The sequence below is a fragment of the Harpegnathos saltator genome, unplaced genomic scaffold (assembly GCF_003227715.2).
Source record: "Harpegnathos saltator strain DR-91 unplaced genomic scaffold, Hsal_v8.6 scaffold1, whole genome shotgun sequence".
Taxonomy (NCBI): Eukaryota; Metazoa; Arthropoda; class Insecta; order Hymenoptera; family Formicidae; genus Harpegnathos; species Harpegnathos saltator.
In genome coordinates, this window is record NW_020229872.1 from 997,373 (window position 1) to 1,013,686 (window position 16,314).

The 16,314-nt window shown below is 41.5% G+C and overlaps 3 protein-coding genes across 3 annotated transcripts; all 3 read left to right on the forward strand.

Annotated features, from left to right (window-relative positions):
• The first annotated feature begins 143 nt into the window (after positions 1-143).
• LOC105189018 (glutathione S-transferase) lies at positions 144-3,788 on the forward strand. The gene is made up of 4 exons (XM_011150825.3): positions 144-346; positions 1,577-1,715; positions 2,929-3,096; positions 3,255-3,788. Exons 2-4 carry the CDS (start codon positions 1,583-1,585, stop codon positions 3,566-3,568), a joined length of 615 nt encoding a protein of 204 aa, XP_011149127.1. The 5' UTR covers positions 144-346; positions 1,577-1,582; the 3' UTR covers positions 3,569-3,788.
• Positions 3,789-5,322: 1,534 nt separating this feature from the next.
• LOC105189017 (glutathione S-transferase) lies at positions 5,323-7,469 on the forward strand. The gene is made up of 5 exons (XM_011150824.3): positions 5,323-5,503; positions 5,785-5,921; positions 6,326-6,493; positions 6,857-6,996; positions 7,146-7,469. Exons 2-5 carry the CDS (start codon positions 5,789-5,791, stop codon positions 7,311-7,313), a joined length of 609 nt encoding a protein of 202 aa, XP_011149126.1. The 5' UTR covers positions 5,323-5,503; positions 5,785-5,788; the 3' UTR covers positions 7,314-7,469.
• A 1,779-nt stretch (positions 7,470-9,248) lies between these two features.
• On the forward strand, positions 9,249-16,135 carry LOC105189054 (uncharacterized). Its single transcript, XM_025308039.1, has 9 exons — positions 9,249-9,507; positions 10,033-10,170; positions 10,689-10,856; positions 11,213-11,352; positions 11,711-11,875; positions 13,698-13,881; positions 14,555-14,722; positions 15,194-15,333; positions 15,732-16,135. Exons 2-9 carry the CDS (start codon positions 10,038-10,040, stop codon positions 15,897-15,899), a joined length of 1,266 nt encoding a protein of 421 aa, XP_025163824.1. The 5' UTR covers positions 9,249-9,507; positions 10,033-10,037; the 3' UTR covers positions 15,900-16,135.
• Positions 16,136-16,314: the final 179 nt, after the last annotated feature.

Genomic DNA, 16,314 nt, shown 5'->3' on the forward strand with positions numbered 1-16,314 from the left:
AGAATACCACCCTAGAAAATAATTCAGGGGTGTGTTTTGTGCAGCGACCTCCATGAGAGCTCGTGAATGATTGGCTGATGCTTCTGGATCCTTCCAATTGAAATGTCCAAAGCTTCAAGTCGCTGATCTAGTTACTTTCTCTACAATCCAACACTCATTCGCGAAGTCACGGAACGAAGGAACCTGGAGGGATGACCGAGGTGGCAGGGGACCGGTAATTTAATAGCCACTCCTCTGGCTGAATATCCGTGAATATTATCCGACATTGCTGCCGGTGACTAACGTTGAAGGACGCTGCGAAAAGGACCAGCATCTTCTCCGACCGTAGAGATTCGCACGAGAAACTGTAAGTACTTTCTTCTCCTTATTCTGATTTCGAGATCGAGGAGTCGCGGTTTCCGGCCGGCGAAAATTCTGATCGTCAATTATCGCGACAATTTGAGGACGCACGTCGCGAGGTGCTTCGCTCAAAGATGTATCGAGGTCGCCGGCGTAGTCATCTAATTGTTGAGGCCCGGCATGTTTAATTAATCGCTTTGTCGCGATGAATCGGCGATTAAGGCAGCCGCTCGAAGTACAGTGATTATCGCGGCTGTGGAAGCGGCAGAAATCAAAAGCGATATTCTCGCCGGTCATGCCGTATATTGGCAATCAGCACTTCGAGCAGCCTTGAGTTCTTACAAAAACCGGCCGCTTAGCCGGCCGAATTCGACGAGAAGCGCCGACGTTCTCCTGTCATTGCGACGAGATAAACCCACGGTCAGAGATTGTTCGTGCCGGTCTCGCGACGATACATGGCGACCATGAGAGAAACGCTCATCTAATGGCGTCCCTACGGGATCGGAAATGCGTGAGAGAAGTTTGCGAATTTTGAGCGCGATCGAGAAAATCTCGTCGCTCGAAGAGGAGGACGACACACGTCGCGCAAACGCGAAAATCTCGCGCGAGACTTATTGGCCGCGAATAGATCGAGTAGCCGGCAATAGAAACAAATTAGATAGCGAAATGGATACTCTGGGTATCGTTCGTCACACGAAGCAGTCTTATGCAAAAAATTAATCGCACACGTCGTTTGATAAGATCATTTGATAAAGACTTCTAACGAATCGTTATCATTCGTATGCGCCGCTAATCGCGAAGTCACGCAGCCGATGAATCGCGACGAGTTTCAAAAGCTCTTCAAACGACTGAACGTATGCAGAAAGAAGAGCAAAAACTGGATCGTGACGATTAAAGCCGAAGGCCGATCGGGAAAGTTCCACTTGAAAGTTCGGACTTGCATCGACTCGAGACTGAATATCTCAGTCGTGCACGAAGACGCGAAGATAATTAGATAATTGAATTGCGTCATCTTGAGTAAGTGGAATTGTGTCGTTTTGAGTAAATTTCGAGTCTCGTTGTTTCGAGCGGATGATAAATCACGCTATCCGAAGCGAACGAGAATTTATTTATTTACTTATTCGAATCCTTCGAATTAACGCAGCGGAGTCTTCGAGATCGCCAAACTTTGCCACGAGTTGCCCACTCGTAGTATCAAAACGACCGGCGGATAATCGAGCCTCTCTTCTGCTTTCAGTGCAACATGCCTTCCTACAAGCTGACTTACTTTTCCGTTAAGGCGCTGGCCGAGCCGATTCGCTTCCTTTTCAGTTACGCCGACATCGAGTTCGAGGACGACCGTTTCAACCGTGATGATTGGCCGAAGATTAAGCCGAGTATGTGTATCTGGCGCCGCCAGACAATCGCTATTGACACGTTCTATATTTAACATTTAATTCACCTGTTTTTTTACGCATAATCCCACCTCGATAATCCTCTTCGAGAGTCGCTCAGTCGACGAGCACCTGCGCGCACAAATACTGATCGCAAAAACATCATGTCCACTCGCGAGAAATTGCTGAGTCGTTGAATGTTATGTTGATGTTATGCCGGATGTTATGTTGAAACCTCTTAAGAGCTGGTTCCAACTTGTTGGTAAGTTAACTGATAACCAAATCATATGTTTATCTTGAATATGTTTAAATTGAAGGCAAAACAAGGATTAACGTATGATTTAGCTATCAAGAGCGTAACTTACCAAGAAGTTGGAACTACCGGCCTTTAGTCGAGAATACAGGAACGCGTGCGATGCGAGCGAGACATTGGTCGCGGTTAATAATAAACGCGATTATGCGATGAGTTATTTTGATTCAAACTGTCGCAGCTTAGGCCGGTTCTCTCAATGGGATATTTACCGTTTCAGCGGGGAGTCCGCTCTGGTAAATCGGAGGAGCGGAAGTGGATGTTGCTTTGAATGACAATGGAGCTTTCTGTGCTTCTTACTGCGTGACAATCGTCATGGCTCCGACTAACGGGTCAATCGGCATTGTCGCGCAGATACAATGCGCCGCATTGAACCGTTAAATGAACAACAACACGCCCGGTGTTCGATGCGCGATTTCCACGAACAAATGGGCGTATTCATGCTGGGGAAACACCGTCGTGTAATTCGAGCTCGATAAAGCGCACCGATAGGCCGCGATAATGTCGTAATTAAGAACCGAGTCGCGTTTGGTGTCGTCGACTCGAACGCAAAAATAACGCACCGTTCCGACTGATTTCGCGAGCGTTTTATCTTCCAGCTACATCGTGAAGTTTAAATTGAGATTTAAAATTCAGACTCGATCGTTCAGGACGCGCTAATTATCGGGTGTCATTGTATATTTGATTTATTTATTCTTATTTATTAATAATATACGGGTCTGATCCCTTTGATGTACAAGCTTGATACAGTAATGAACGAGTAAGAAAATTCTCATACAATAAAAAGTGAAAGAAAGTACGTTGATGTAATATTCGCCGCAGTAAGAAGGGCAGACAGACGTCTCCTTGTTGCGAATATAATTATAATAATGCCTTATTTTCGCATGTCGTATTATTGCCCTTCAGATATGCCGTTTGGCCAAGTACCCGTTCTCGAAGTAGACGGAAAGAAGATCAACCAGTCCGTAGCTATTTGCCGCTACTTGGCGAAGCAGTGCGGACTCGCCGGCAAGGACGATTGGGAGGCCATGGAGATTGACGCCACTGTCGATACGATACACGATTTGCGTCAAAGTGAGTGGACAATACTGCTTTAGTCATCGAGATCCTCTCAGGAACTTATGCTTATTAGAACGATTAAGAGTTCGCTTACCTGTACAATCGAATATTGATGCAATTTTGATACAACTTGAAGATTAGATTTTTCTCTACAATTCCCTTCTTTCGAGCAGAGATCGGGGCCTATCATTATGAGAGCGACGAAAATGCCAAGGCGGCGAAGCACAAGGTGGCCGAGGAGCAAGTGCCATACTACCTGGAACGTCTGGACGCTCAGGTGCAGAAAAACGGCGGTTACTTCGTCGGCGGTGCTCTCAGCTGGGCCGATTTCACTTTCGTCGCCCTGCTCGACTACATGAACTACATGATGAAGCCAGATGGAGACATCATCGAGAAGTACGATAACTTGAAGCAGCTGAAGCAGAAGGTTGTGGAAATGCCGGCCATCAAGAGCTGGATCGAGAAACGCCCACAGAGCGACGCGTAATAATGTCATTGTTTTGATCGTACGTGGTTTTTCTCGAGCGAAGACGTCGATGCGGCGACTCGCCGAAATGCTCGAATGACCCTCAGCGAAAATCGCTGTTCATTTCGTTTGAATCATATAATCGATTTCCTTTCACCATGCTTTATTATATCTATGCGTAAGAGAGATTATTCGATAGATTTAGAACCGCGCACCTATGAATACATATTTTTTTAACACACTTCTAAAGGCTGATTGTTGTATATTTCCATATTAACCACGACAATAAGTATTATCATCATCTATCGATGATATTCGAAATGATATATTTAATATCGAGGCTACTCCTGATGAAAAGCGGAATTCCCGGTAGAATGTGAGAAGCGATTGTATTTTTTTGTTTTCACTATATAATTTTATATATTAATAAATCTTTACTTTCATTACACGTCTCTTTTAATCCGACAATTTCGATCTTGACAAAGTTTTCGCAATGATAAAGTGGGCGGGCAAGAAATAAATGATGTCAAGCGTACAAGAAATTTTTTCAGTAAGAGTCTGAGATTATCTCTTCCGGTTGCAATCATTTCAGAGAAAGATTACATTAGCTTAAAAATTTATAACTAAAATATGACACGTGTGTCTGACTCGCAATCTTTGAAGATAAAATATATCTGGCTTGAATCGCGAATTATACTACGACCTTGATCCGTCGTTCAAGATAGTGACGGCTCGTAGCGGAAACTTTGAAACTAATAATAATACTACCAGCATATCTAACGGTCGTTTACATAGAATGCCAAATGCAGATCGTAGGACGTAGAAATTGACAAATTACGATCGAATGTGATTGGTTAATTCCTGCGATCTACGTTTTGTATGAGACAACCTGTCTGGATGGGCCGTAAATAAAAAGAGCATAGACCTAGACTGTACGTTTTCCCAAATTTCCAGAGTAGGGATAGAGCTCACGTAGAAAAGGATGCACTCTATTTTGTGTCTGTGCGTTCTCTGTCGCACAAACGAGAAAAGGGAAATAAAGAGTGGCAGTCGTCATAGAATAGATAATAATATATCGCAACTGCCTGCTCTTATTCCATCTCTCTCGCATGTGTGAGGGAAAATGCACAGACGCAAAACAGAGTGCATCCTTTTTTCGAGCTCTATCTACTTCTTGAATATGCAATCTAGGTGTACTATGACCGTCTCCCGACATTCATCGTTCATACTGAAAATACGTTGTTTGTGTCACGTATATTATAAATTTTCAGCACTGGTAGTGTATTTTCTGCGGCGGCACCTTTGATGCGGGTACGGTTATATTATTGATCGTACACGGGTTATGAAACAATATATCCCAATGTTAAATATTATTATTATATCATGATTACATATACCCCACAATTCTACGTTGATTAATTTAATATACATAATTATATATTAGTATAACACAGCGTTAATTTCACTAATTCAATTTAATATATAATTATATCGTTATATATATTATTAATCATTCCCGATTGTTTCTTTTTTCTTATGCGCAACACACGTATATATCTACACCAATCTCGGTAAACAGGTTTTTCTTTATCTTTCTCTTCCTCCCCCCTCTCTCTCTCTCTCTCTCTCTTTCTCTCTCTCTCTCTCTCTCTCTTACCCTCCTCCCATTCTTTATTTTTCCCTCTCTCTCTCTCTCTCTCTGCTAAACCTATATCATCATTTACATAAACTCAACAAGTTTACATAACCGAACAAGTTCTTACATCTGTATAAATATATATTCGATTGCGTCTTACCGTCTTATTTTTTACCATGTAGTAGTTACATGTGATATATAACATAGTTATATATCTGCTAAATGTGAGACATTTATTAGTCGTATACGGTTTGTTGGAAGACTTATTTCAACCTTTCTCAGTAGTCTCGGTGGTCTCGTCGAGACCATATCGCTATAAGGTAATTCAATTCATCATAATATCATAATAATGATACGTATTAAATCTCGTATTAAATTTCTGGATTGACGTAAACGATATTTACGAAACGTAGGTGTTTTCAAAAATAGCGTTTAAAATAGAGTGAGCGTGAAAGAGCATTGATAGATGCTCCATGTTGCGCGTAATAATTATTATACAAACCATGTTGTTTACATTGAATTTGAAGCCGATAACAAGAATGTATCGTACATCTTTGTAGTGTTTTGTATTTTGTATTATGTATTTTTATGATTTCCTCAGAAAAATGCCGACGTACAAGCTCATATACTTCAACATTACCGGCCTCGGCGAGCCGATCAGATATATGTTCCATCATTGCGGTATCGAATTCGAGGATGTACGAATTGAAATAGAGGACTGGCCGAAAAGAAAAGCAGGTGCGTTACTGCGCTGATATTCGCTGACGAATATTGCTGAAGCAATCGAATATAGAAAAACAATTTCGACAAGCATCTGAACATTATCCATTATTTCGAAAAGAACACGCTGATTATTTCTGATATTTTTAATAAAAGTACCCTGTTGAGAGACGTTTTCTACGTCATAAAGTAAGTCAGAATACGTCTTAAACACGTGTTGGAAGGTTGTCTAAAAAAAAGGACGTCTTTAAACCTCCCGACAATTACTAAACGGTCAAGAATAACGGATTTGCAATTTCTTATATATAAATTAATGGTGATGAAGTTATATGATAAAAATTTGCTTCAATTTGTATAACATGTGCATTTTATATCTCTAATTTTAAAAACAAAATTGAGGGAAGTACTCGTGTGCGCTATAGATATGCCCATGGGACAAGTACCGGTTTTGGAAATCGACGGAAGGAAGTATCATCAGTCCAGAGCTATCTCTCGTTATCTTGCTAAACATTACAATCTTTATGGCGCGGATGGAATTGAAGCCATGGAGATCGATACTGCGGTTGATTCTATCGACGACTTAAGACACGGTGAGTAATAATTGCGGCAATAGTCGCTCGCCAATGACAAACAATGCGCGTTGGTTACGATTGATAATTACGTAAATTCATTTGAGTTCGATGCTTTTACACGCAACTATTGTCGCTATCAATAGTAATCGGTATTACGATATAGGTGTTGTGCTCGAAAAAATATGTCGGCCATGAACAGATACGGAATGAAACTATTTCTTTTCCTTTTTTATTTTCATTTTCCTCCAGCATTTTCTTACATATAATTTTACATGCCACCGTGTAAAGACAAGATTTATATATAATGGGTTATATATAAAAAATTATATGTTATATTACATACATACAACTTGAAAATTTCAACCTCAATTCGTTTTACAGCAATTGCTGCTTTCTATTGGGAACAAGACCCCGTCCTCAAAGAGAAATTTAAGAAAATCGCCTTTGAAAAACTGCCATTCTATCTCGACAAATTCGAGGAGCAAGTTAAGAAGAATAGCGGCCACTTCGTTCGTGGCAAGGTAGTAATTTTCGATCATCGGCATACAAGAGAATGTGTTCGTGTTAATTTGTTATTACCGATGTTAAGTTTAATTTCATCCCTTTTAGTTCCATCATTTTTTAAATTTTATTTTTCCGAAAATACAAAAGTATGTTTCTGCGTTCTCAGTTGTCATGGGCAGATTTCGTATTTGCTGCGTACAGTGGATACCTGAGCACGATCTTGGTACAGGATACAAACAAGGATCATCCGGAATTGAAGAAACTGGTGGCCAAAGTAAACGGCCTTCCCAACATTAAGGCTTACCTCGAGAGGCGTCCCAAAACAATAGCGTAAATCAAACCGATTTGTAATTTTAATTTTGAGTATGTTATTTCGCTATTTGTATGGTATTTTACGAACTTGCAAGGTAACAAGTCAATCAATATTGCTACATGATATATATTAAGGACGCTGAATATTAAATAAAAGTGCTTCGTTTTATTTTCGATCTTTCTCGGTCTTGCATTTTTTCTTACGCAACGATTTCTTTTTTTAATATACGTTCCATCATTATCAACAGATGTAGCGTAATAAAATGGAAATAAACCAGCAATGATATGTTTGGATAAATAAACTGAGTTGTTAGAATATATTGAAACAGATTAGTTGCTATATATTTTTGTATAACAAATCGCACACGTAAATCGTATAGCTCGTGCAAATTTAGGTAACATTAGACTTATCGATGGTTTACATCTTGACTATTAATAGCTTGACTCTTGATTAGGGTTTAAATCTTAGCTAAAGACCCGTTATAATTAGACCCGTTATTTTAATTCCATAAAGCTATCATTATCTTCAACGAAGATTCGGGTTATAGTACAACTCAACCCCGCTAAATCACTCTCTCTCTCTCTCAGTCCCATTCTATTTATTTCCAAATAACACGACTCAATGATGAGTTAGCAAATTCGTTATTTTTAAATAATACGTTAATCGCGTCTTCCTTCTCCTTCAAGATCAGTAACAATAATTATCTCCCTTCATAATTAACATATTAGATAAATAAATTGCGTTGAACTGACGAACGAGATATTTTAAATGTTAGACAGATAGCATATAAATGTCAAAAAAGAAACGATAAAAGCGTATATCCTCTAGAATGCCTTATTTTCGCAATCGCTTAAATAAATTCGCTTTAGATGATTTGAAATACTTCAGATAATGTGTAAAATAACAACAAAATTCGAGATACTGTAATCTGAACTTTTTTATCACTTACATCATGCTACATGACGCAGTTTCATTTTACGAAGTTGCTATATCATTGTTAATAAGTGTAAAAACGATAAGACGCAGATACCGCTGCCATGATACTATAATTAAAATACAAGTGTATAGATATTTTTATCAGAGCGTGCTTTATGTACCTTCTATCCAAATGAAGACACATGTTGTTTGTTAACGCACTTATAACAAATAAAATGCACAATCTTTGGTCGTCGCAGGTGAGCGAAAAAAGAGAAAAAGGAGATAAATAATGAGATTCGCATAAAACATACATACGGCAATCAGATTTTTTTGTGCCAGTCGACGTCATTCCAATATCGTTTTTCGCAATTACCGCAATTAACGAGTAACTAAGTTTTCTTAAATGTCAAGCGTTCTGCATGAGTTGAAGGAGATTTTTATATTTGAGTGATACACTGCAATCGAAACGTACTCGCACGAACTTCCGAGACTAACGTGTGAGGCGTATCGGATCACGAGAGATTGTGATGATAACACAGAAATTTTGCCCGACTTTTTATTAAACGCTTCTTTTATATAAGAGTGTGTTCACTTCACTCCCGGACGCAAACGTGAGCGAACGGGCGTAACAACATGTATGTATTTCTTCGATGTACATTATTACTATTTTATTCAGTTATTATATATCAATTAATTAATTGCCTATTTTAATGTATTACGATGCTTCTCTCTCTCTCTCTCTCTCTCTCTCTCTCTCTCTCTCTCTCGCCGGGCAACATAAAATTTGAGATATTTTGTCTTTTCAAACGTCACTTTGATGTTTTCAAGATGTTGTTTAGACGCTTGTCAGAGGCGTCACGTGATCTAGCTGTTGCATTCGACTGTGATCTTCACTTCGATGCGTTCGCATGTTACGCGAGCGCAATTTGTGAGTTAGGTAGGTGCAGCCGTGACGGAATGAAATTACGTGTTATTTTCATTACCGCGCGAAATGACCGTCGTGTGGTACAGCCTACTGTAGTGCGATGCGTTAACGGCAATGTCGCGTCGGAGCACCGCGTCGACGGTTGTTCAAAGTCGGTGCATTCTGCCGCGTGCAAATAGCGCGTAATAAGCGTTTCGCTGTGGGAGTGAGAGTGCAAGTACGTTCTGCGATAACTCTATGTGCGTTTGTTCGCGATAAATCTTCAAGCGGAGCTTATCATCGTGACTGGGTCGTTTCAGTCGTTTGCGGTTCGACAGAACTCCCATTTTCTCTCGGTCGCCGCCTCGCCCAGTAAATTACAGACTACAGAAAGTAATTAAACATCTCCCTCACGTCGTTCTCATTTCGTGCTCCCTCTCATTAGATTGAACGAATAATCTTCACGAAATGTGGGCGTTTCTGAAAGTGACACTTTGTAGCGAATGTGCAATTCGTAACGATTACAAAATAATTAGAATCATATATATTACGTAGATTAATTTATATATTAGATTTTATCGATTTTTATCGAGTGTAAAGACGCATATGTCAGTTGAAAATTATATTTATTATTCAAAATAAAGACCATTGATCTGAACACGTTTCTCCTAACGAGAAACAAATTTGCTTATTCCTACAAGATAGAATTCTGGAGAAGATAAAGGTAACTAGAAAAATCGACGCCAAACATAAAATGATAAAAAATAATAATAAAAAAAATAAAAAAAATTACAAAAATGATTTTTGCATCAATCTAATATTTAAATGCAGAGAGAGAGAGAGAGAGAGAGAGCCCAATTTATTAATTGTGAAGATGTTCGAACACACTCAAACGTTTTTCTCTGACAATTTTCGCAGCCAACATGCCGACCTACAAGCTGACGTACTTTAATATAACCGGTCTCGCGGAGCCAATCAGATATATGTTTCATTATGCCGGCATTAAATTCGAGGATGCTCGACTCGAATCTCAAGATTGGTCGAAATGTAAAACAGGTATCTTATCTTATTGATTTCATGAATATTGATAAGCTAAACAATGTAGAAAACAATGTAGAAAACAGAACGGAGGCGTTTTTAGTTTTAAAATAAGCAACTAAGGATTGTGTAATCGTTCAAAGATCAAATGTCAGAATCAAACGATTTCTCGAAAAACAAGCTGACGACTTTTCATATCTTCCATAAAAGTGTTCTATCGACGTCTCCCGCGTAAAAATTCAGGAGCTTACTTCCGCAAGTCGTCCTTGATCTTCTCGTGTTTTTCAAGCAGGACTTTGATCCGTAAATCCGTCCGGAAGTGAACTTTCCAAATGCTGCTTTGCAAGCCGGAAAACGCGATTGTTCATACGACCAGCGACACCTCTACTTCCCGTCTTATAGAAAACCAGTTTCAGTCTTTCTACATTCGTCGCATATCTCCTTATTTTTCTCCAAGCCAATGATTGCTCCGAGGACTTTCATCGTGAAAGCACACTCTCTCTCGTAATCACATGCTTATTTTGCCTACACCGCAGACATGCCGCTGGGCCAGGTACCGGTTTTGGAGATCGACGGCAAGAAGTATCACCAATCTAAAGCCATCGGCCGCTACGTCGCCAAGAAGTGCAATCTCTATAGCTCCGACGAAATCGAGGCCCTCGAGATCGACGCCACGGTCGACTCACTCGACGACATGAGACAAGGTGAGCGGCCACGGTTTAGCGGCGCTGGAGACTGACGATTCTCGTAGTCATAGATTGCTGACTCGTGGAAAGTTCGACAATAGATCGGCGATTATGTAACAATAAATACCGACCTTGGTATGCTCTATACCGGCGTGATCTGTGAATGAAGTGATCGACCAGCACGCTGCTAGATCGCAGTTAGATCGAGCGGGAACTGCAAATCACGCCTGTGCGGAGCACATATTGTAGCGAAGTCAACGTTTTTTGCACTTCGTTGTGTCATTACTCGCGCTCGTCATTCATTTTTCTCGCTTTATTTTTTCTCTCCCACTCTCTATGACTCGGGAGTTTCAACTCGGCGATCCCTTTCGCAGCTATGAGCGTGTACCACCACGAGAAAGACCCCGCCGTGAAAGAGAAGATGAAGAAGACCACCTTCGAAAAACTATCCTTCTTCCTCGACAAGTTGGAGGAGCAGGTGAAGAAAAACGGCGGCCACTTCGTGCGCGGCAAGGTAACGATTTTCGCGATTCTTTTCTCTTCTCCTCTGCTTCTCCTCTGCTGTCGAGTCAATTGCGCTCATCAGGGTCCATCGACGTGCGGAGAGATATTCGCGCTTACGCACGAATGTTAGTAAGCGCGAACATATGCTCAATCAGTCCTCGATTGGCCCTCGATTGCCGGATTACCGAGATGGAAGGGAGATAAGGAATGCAGATAAAAACGGATGACACATTGATAAGATTGCGGAATTTAGGTGGAATTTAGATGTGTACCAAATAAGTGGTTGCGTACACTCGCCCGCCGTGGTAGAAGAGTCACCTATCATACTTTCAGAAATATGCTCTTCTTCATTTCTTCTGCATTTTCAGCTCACCTGGCCGGACGTCATATACGCGGCGTACGTCAGACGTATAAGTGAGTTTACGCAGAAGGAGATCACCAAGGATCACCCGGAGCTGAAAAAGCTGGTGGACAAGGTGGACGCTATTCCCAGCATCAAAGCCTACCTCGACAAGCGGCCCAAGACGGAGTTTTAAGTCGAACCGAAGCGCTATTCTGTACGCATCGTCTTCGATTCTCGCCGCGACGTGGTCCTGTAAGAGAAGATGAAGACGAAACGCACGCAGACGAAACAGCATTATAACTGGCCAATGTCGACAGCGTAAAAATATGATTGTCGTTACATGGTAAAAGATCGAGGAATTTTCTGTCAAATAAAATTGCATCGAATCGTTTGCGAGAATGTCTCGCATCTGTTGCGACCTCCTCTAGGAAATGCTCCCTTCTTCTCACTCCTGTGTCTCCTCCTCTTCATTCGACTTTGGATAATTTACAATTGACGATAAAATTCACGAAGTAACGAATCTTCTCGCGAAGCTTCCATCGTATTGCATAAAGCGGCTTTACATTGAGTTTGCCGTGTCATTGCTGATAAATGAAACGCGATAAGACGGAGAGACGCCTGTGAATAAGTTGATGGCGCAAGCGAGACCGATGAGTAGCGCGCAACCACCGGGGCGTATCAGAAAAGAAAAAGGAAGAAACGTTGTAGCAACATCTTTTTATTTATTTTATTTAATAAATCCTATTAATGAGTCCTATCGGGTAACTTACGTAATGAGAGTGCTGTTGATTCGCGATAAGCGCGCACGCGCGCTGATAGTTGTCGGCCGACAACTATCAGCGCGCGTCGAAGGACGGCACGAAAAACTTTACGCGCGATTGTCGCGAAGTATTTGCGCGGAAAAATGACTCGCAAAAAAGGAAGAGAACTTTGCTTCGCTATAGATTCGCTCCGGTATGAATGAGAACGTAATCCTGATTTTTCACGAGCAACATGCTTCATGCGTGTTTTCGGGATGCAATCGGCGGATAAAATGACGAAAATTAAAAAATCCGCGCTCTTTATTGTATAATACAGGTACTTGCAGTGGACGAAAACGAGATTCCCGGAGGCACAAGAAGACACGCACGATTGCGTCAGATGCGAATTGTCGCGATGCTACATTGCAGCAATTCATCATGTATCACGAATGACTTACATTTGTAACGTTATAAACGTCACAAGTCACAATGATACTCGACTCACAAATATACAGTACGCTCTTGACATCGATCGTTTATTTAGCCGATCTTTTATTAATACAGTGAGACTAAGTCTAGGGAGTAATTTTCTCTAATAAGATGATTATGCGCAAGCATATATGTGTGTGCTTCATAGCATTTCGTAATGATTGCATCTTGCGCTGTTCGTCAGCAAAAAGGCGTATGTGCCCCCAGCGTAGTGCGATATAATCACGGTGGATTGTTCAGTCGTTCGCGGTTCGTCACGAGATTCGCATCGACCATTCGTGCTCCTCTCGACTCTGTCTCGCTAAAGTAAACCAGACTACAAAGTAAATATCCCCTGCTTGTATTGTCATTTCGTACTTGACTCTTCTCGCTGGTGTCTTGCCAAATGATATTTTGAGGCAAACGCACTCGAAGTTTACGATACAATTTTAATTATATATGTGTGTGTGTGTGTGTGTATCTAGCTACAGTTGATCAATTTTATAAATTCGTAATCGTTTTATTAAATTATTAATTATCAAATTCTTTAATTATTTTCTAGACTTCTAGATATTTTTATATAAAAATTTTTTATACTTTTCATAAATCAGTAATAATTACTGTAATAATGATTTATAATAAGTATTTAATTACCATTAAATTTTTAAATTATTTAGTCACATTGTATTACACCTAAATAACAGATCGATGCCAAGAGTGTATATTTGTGAATCATTGCGATTTATGATGTTTACGATGTCACAGATATAAATTCGTGACACATGGTGAATTGCCGCAACGTAGCATCGCGACAATTTGCATTTTCACGTAATCGTGCGCTTCTTTGCAGAAAACATGCCGACTTACAAGCTGACGTACTTCAACGTAACCGGCCTCGCGGAGCCGACCAGATACATGTTCCATCACGCCGGCATCAAATACGAAGATGTTCTATTAACTCTTGACGACTGGCCAAAGTACAAAGAACGTATGTTATCGCATTGTCATGTTACTGTCATAATAATTTTACGAATATCCGCGAAGTGATATCCGCGGATCACAAGGAGCAACGTAGGAGAGTATTTATATCAGCGACTGAATTGCAATTTCTCAGGAAATACGCCGACTCCTTTTGGTGCTTTTAATACAAATAATGCTTAGACACTTTCCATCCGGCGATTGAAGTCCATCTCTCTTTAGAAAATACGGTTTTAGGAGCGTCTGGGAAATAAATTCTTTTATCGCCGGCTCATCTTCAACGGTTCACACGGTTGATTGCATTACTCCGGCTTTCAATGATTACTTCAAACATGAATAAATGCAATTCGCGATGCATATATTCGTCAGCTCGTCTCGTCCGGCCCCTATCAGCAATGTATTTAATTTTTGTTTTTTAATCTTTTTCTACGTTTTATTCGCAAAACTTAACGAGACACGGCAATAAAGCCGGTGATCGAGCCCGAAACGTGAATACTGCCGTGATAATCGACATTCGCTCTCCTTTTCCACGTGGAAAATCATTTTCTTCACACTTCCAGCTTCAAGCGCGCTCCCCGAGCATTGATTTAAATCGCAGCAGGCAATCGAGACGACTTTCACCTTGCTCGGCGAAAGCGCCAGCGACCTTCAGCGATCTCATAACTAATTCGCTCGCTCCACAGAAATGCCGCTGGGCCAGGCACCGGTTCTGGAGATCGACGGCAAAAAGTACAACCAGTCTAAAGCGATCGCCCGCTACGTTGCCAAGAAGTGCAATCTCTACAGCTCCGATGATGTCGAGGCGCTCGAGATCGACGGTGCGGTCGACTCCATAGAGGATATTAGACTACGTGAGTAGCAATGGCGATTGCGCAACGGTTCGATTCTGATATTTCTGTGCCCGGTTAATAAGCGATTAGTCATCACGATGCGAGGCATGTCATTGAGATCAAACCGGGTGGGGGGCTTTCAAACAGGCCAGTGCGTGGCATTCATCGCGCTGCACGGCCTATGAGCGCAGTGAAGGTCGCTTGTAGTTGACAATTTGTTCACTTCCTGCGCGATTGTCGCGCGTTGTATCATTGTAAGTGTCCATCATTTTTTCGCCGCGAGGAAAACTTCCATTATCCTCCACGTCGCTCATTCTCCCCTCGCGTCGCAGCCTGCGTTGATTAATCTTTCTCTCTCTCTCTCTCTCTCTCTCTCTCTCTCTCTCTCTCTCTCTCTCTCTCTCTCTCTCTCTCTCTCTCTTTCTTCGTCTCTCGTTTCTTTCTCTTTCTTCCTCTTTCGGACGCAACGACATAAAAGTTTCAACTTTGCAGCCTTGGGCCAATACTACTGGGAGAAGGACCCCGCCTTGAAGGAGAACCTGAAGCAGACTGCGTTCGAAAAATTGCCCAATTTTCTCAACAAATTCGAAGAGCGAGTTAAGAAGAATGGCGGCCACTTTGTCCATGGCAAGGTAATTCGTCCCGGTCAGAAGTCGAGAATGCGACTTCGGACCTCGTTGCGCAATTTCTTCTATCTCTCTTTCTCTCTCTCCTCTTCTCCTTGCATCCGTCTTATCGGTTTAATTGCGTGTGGAAAAAATAGATATCACTTGTTGGCATATATACATCTTGTATATTTACGAGAACGCGCTTCAGTCTCGCGGATTATTGAAAAATGTAAATTCGAGATAAGTTGCGGCTGAAAATAGCTAAGACAAACATTGAATTTGGATACATATGAAAATATGGAAACTCGGCGATAATCTCACACGACAAATCTGCAGAGGCAATCGCCACGCGAAGCGCACTCGCGCAATTTGCAACTCTATCTTTTGCGAGAATACAAAATGCAAAATTTCCGCTTTTGCAGCTGACGTGGGCGGACATGATGTGGGCGGCGTACGCGAACATGCTGAGTACGTTCGCGGCGAAGGACATCCACAAGGATTATCCGGAACTGAAGAAACTGGTGGACAAAGTGAACGGCCTTCCCAACATCAAAGCTTACCTCGAGAAGCGTTCCAAGATGCTGTTTTGAGCCAAAGCGATCCGCAACTTTTCGTATCTGCCATCCTTGATTTCGAGTTTACTCTCGTATGAGGCCGTCGACGAATTTCCGCCGCCACGACGTCCTGTGAGAAAAGACGGCACGCTTTGACCATGTAATCCGAAGTAACCTTCGTTCGCAGCGGGACCAGCGCCAACATCGCTGCATGAGAAATGTAAAACGTGTAACTTGATCGAATTACATCGAGTCAAAATGGCGTTAGATTATCCTCGAGAATGTTTCTCCTCCTGCGTGTATTCTCTTAGAAAACGCTTCATTCCCTCGCTTTCTCGTGCTCCTCAAGCCGCTCTGAGCGATTTACAATTGGCGATAAAAGCCGAGATAGCATTTCACATCAAAGCAGATTGCTTTGATCGGATCGAGGTTGACGAGTGCTGTGCGATGA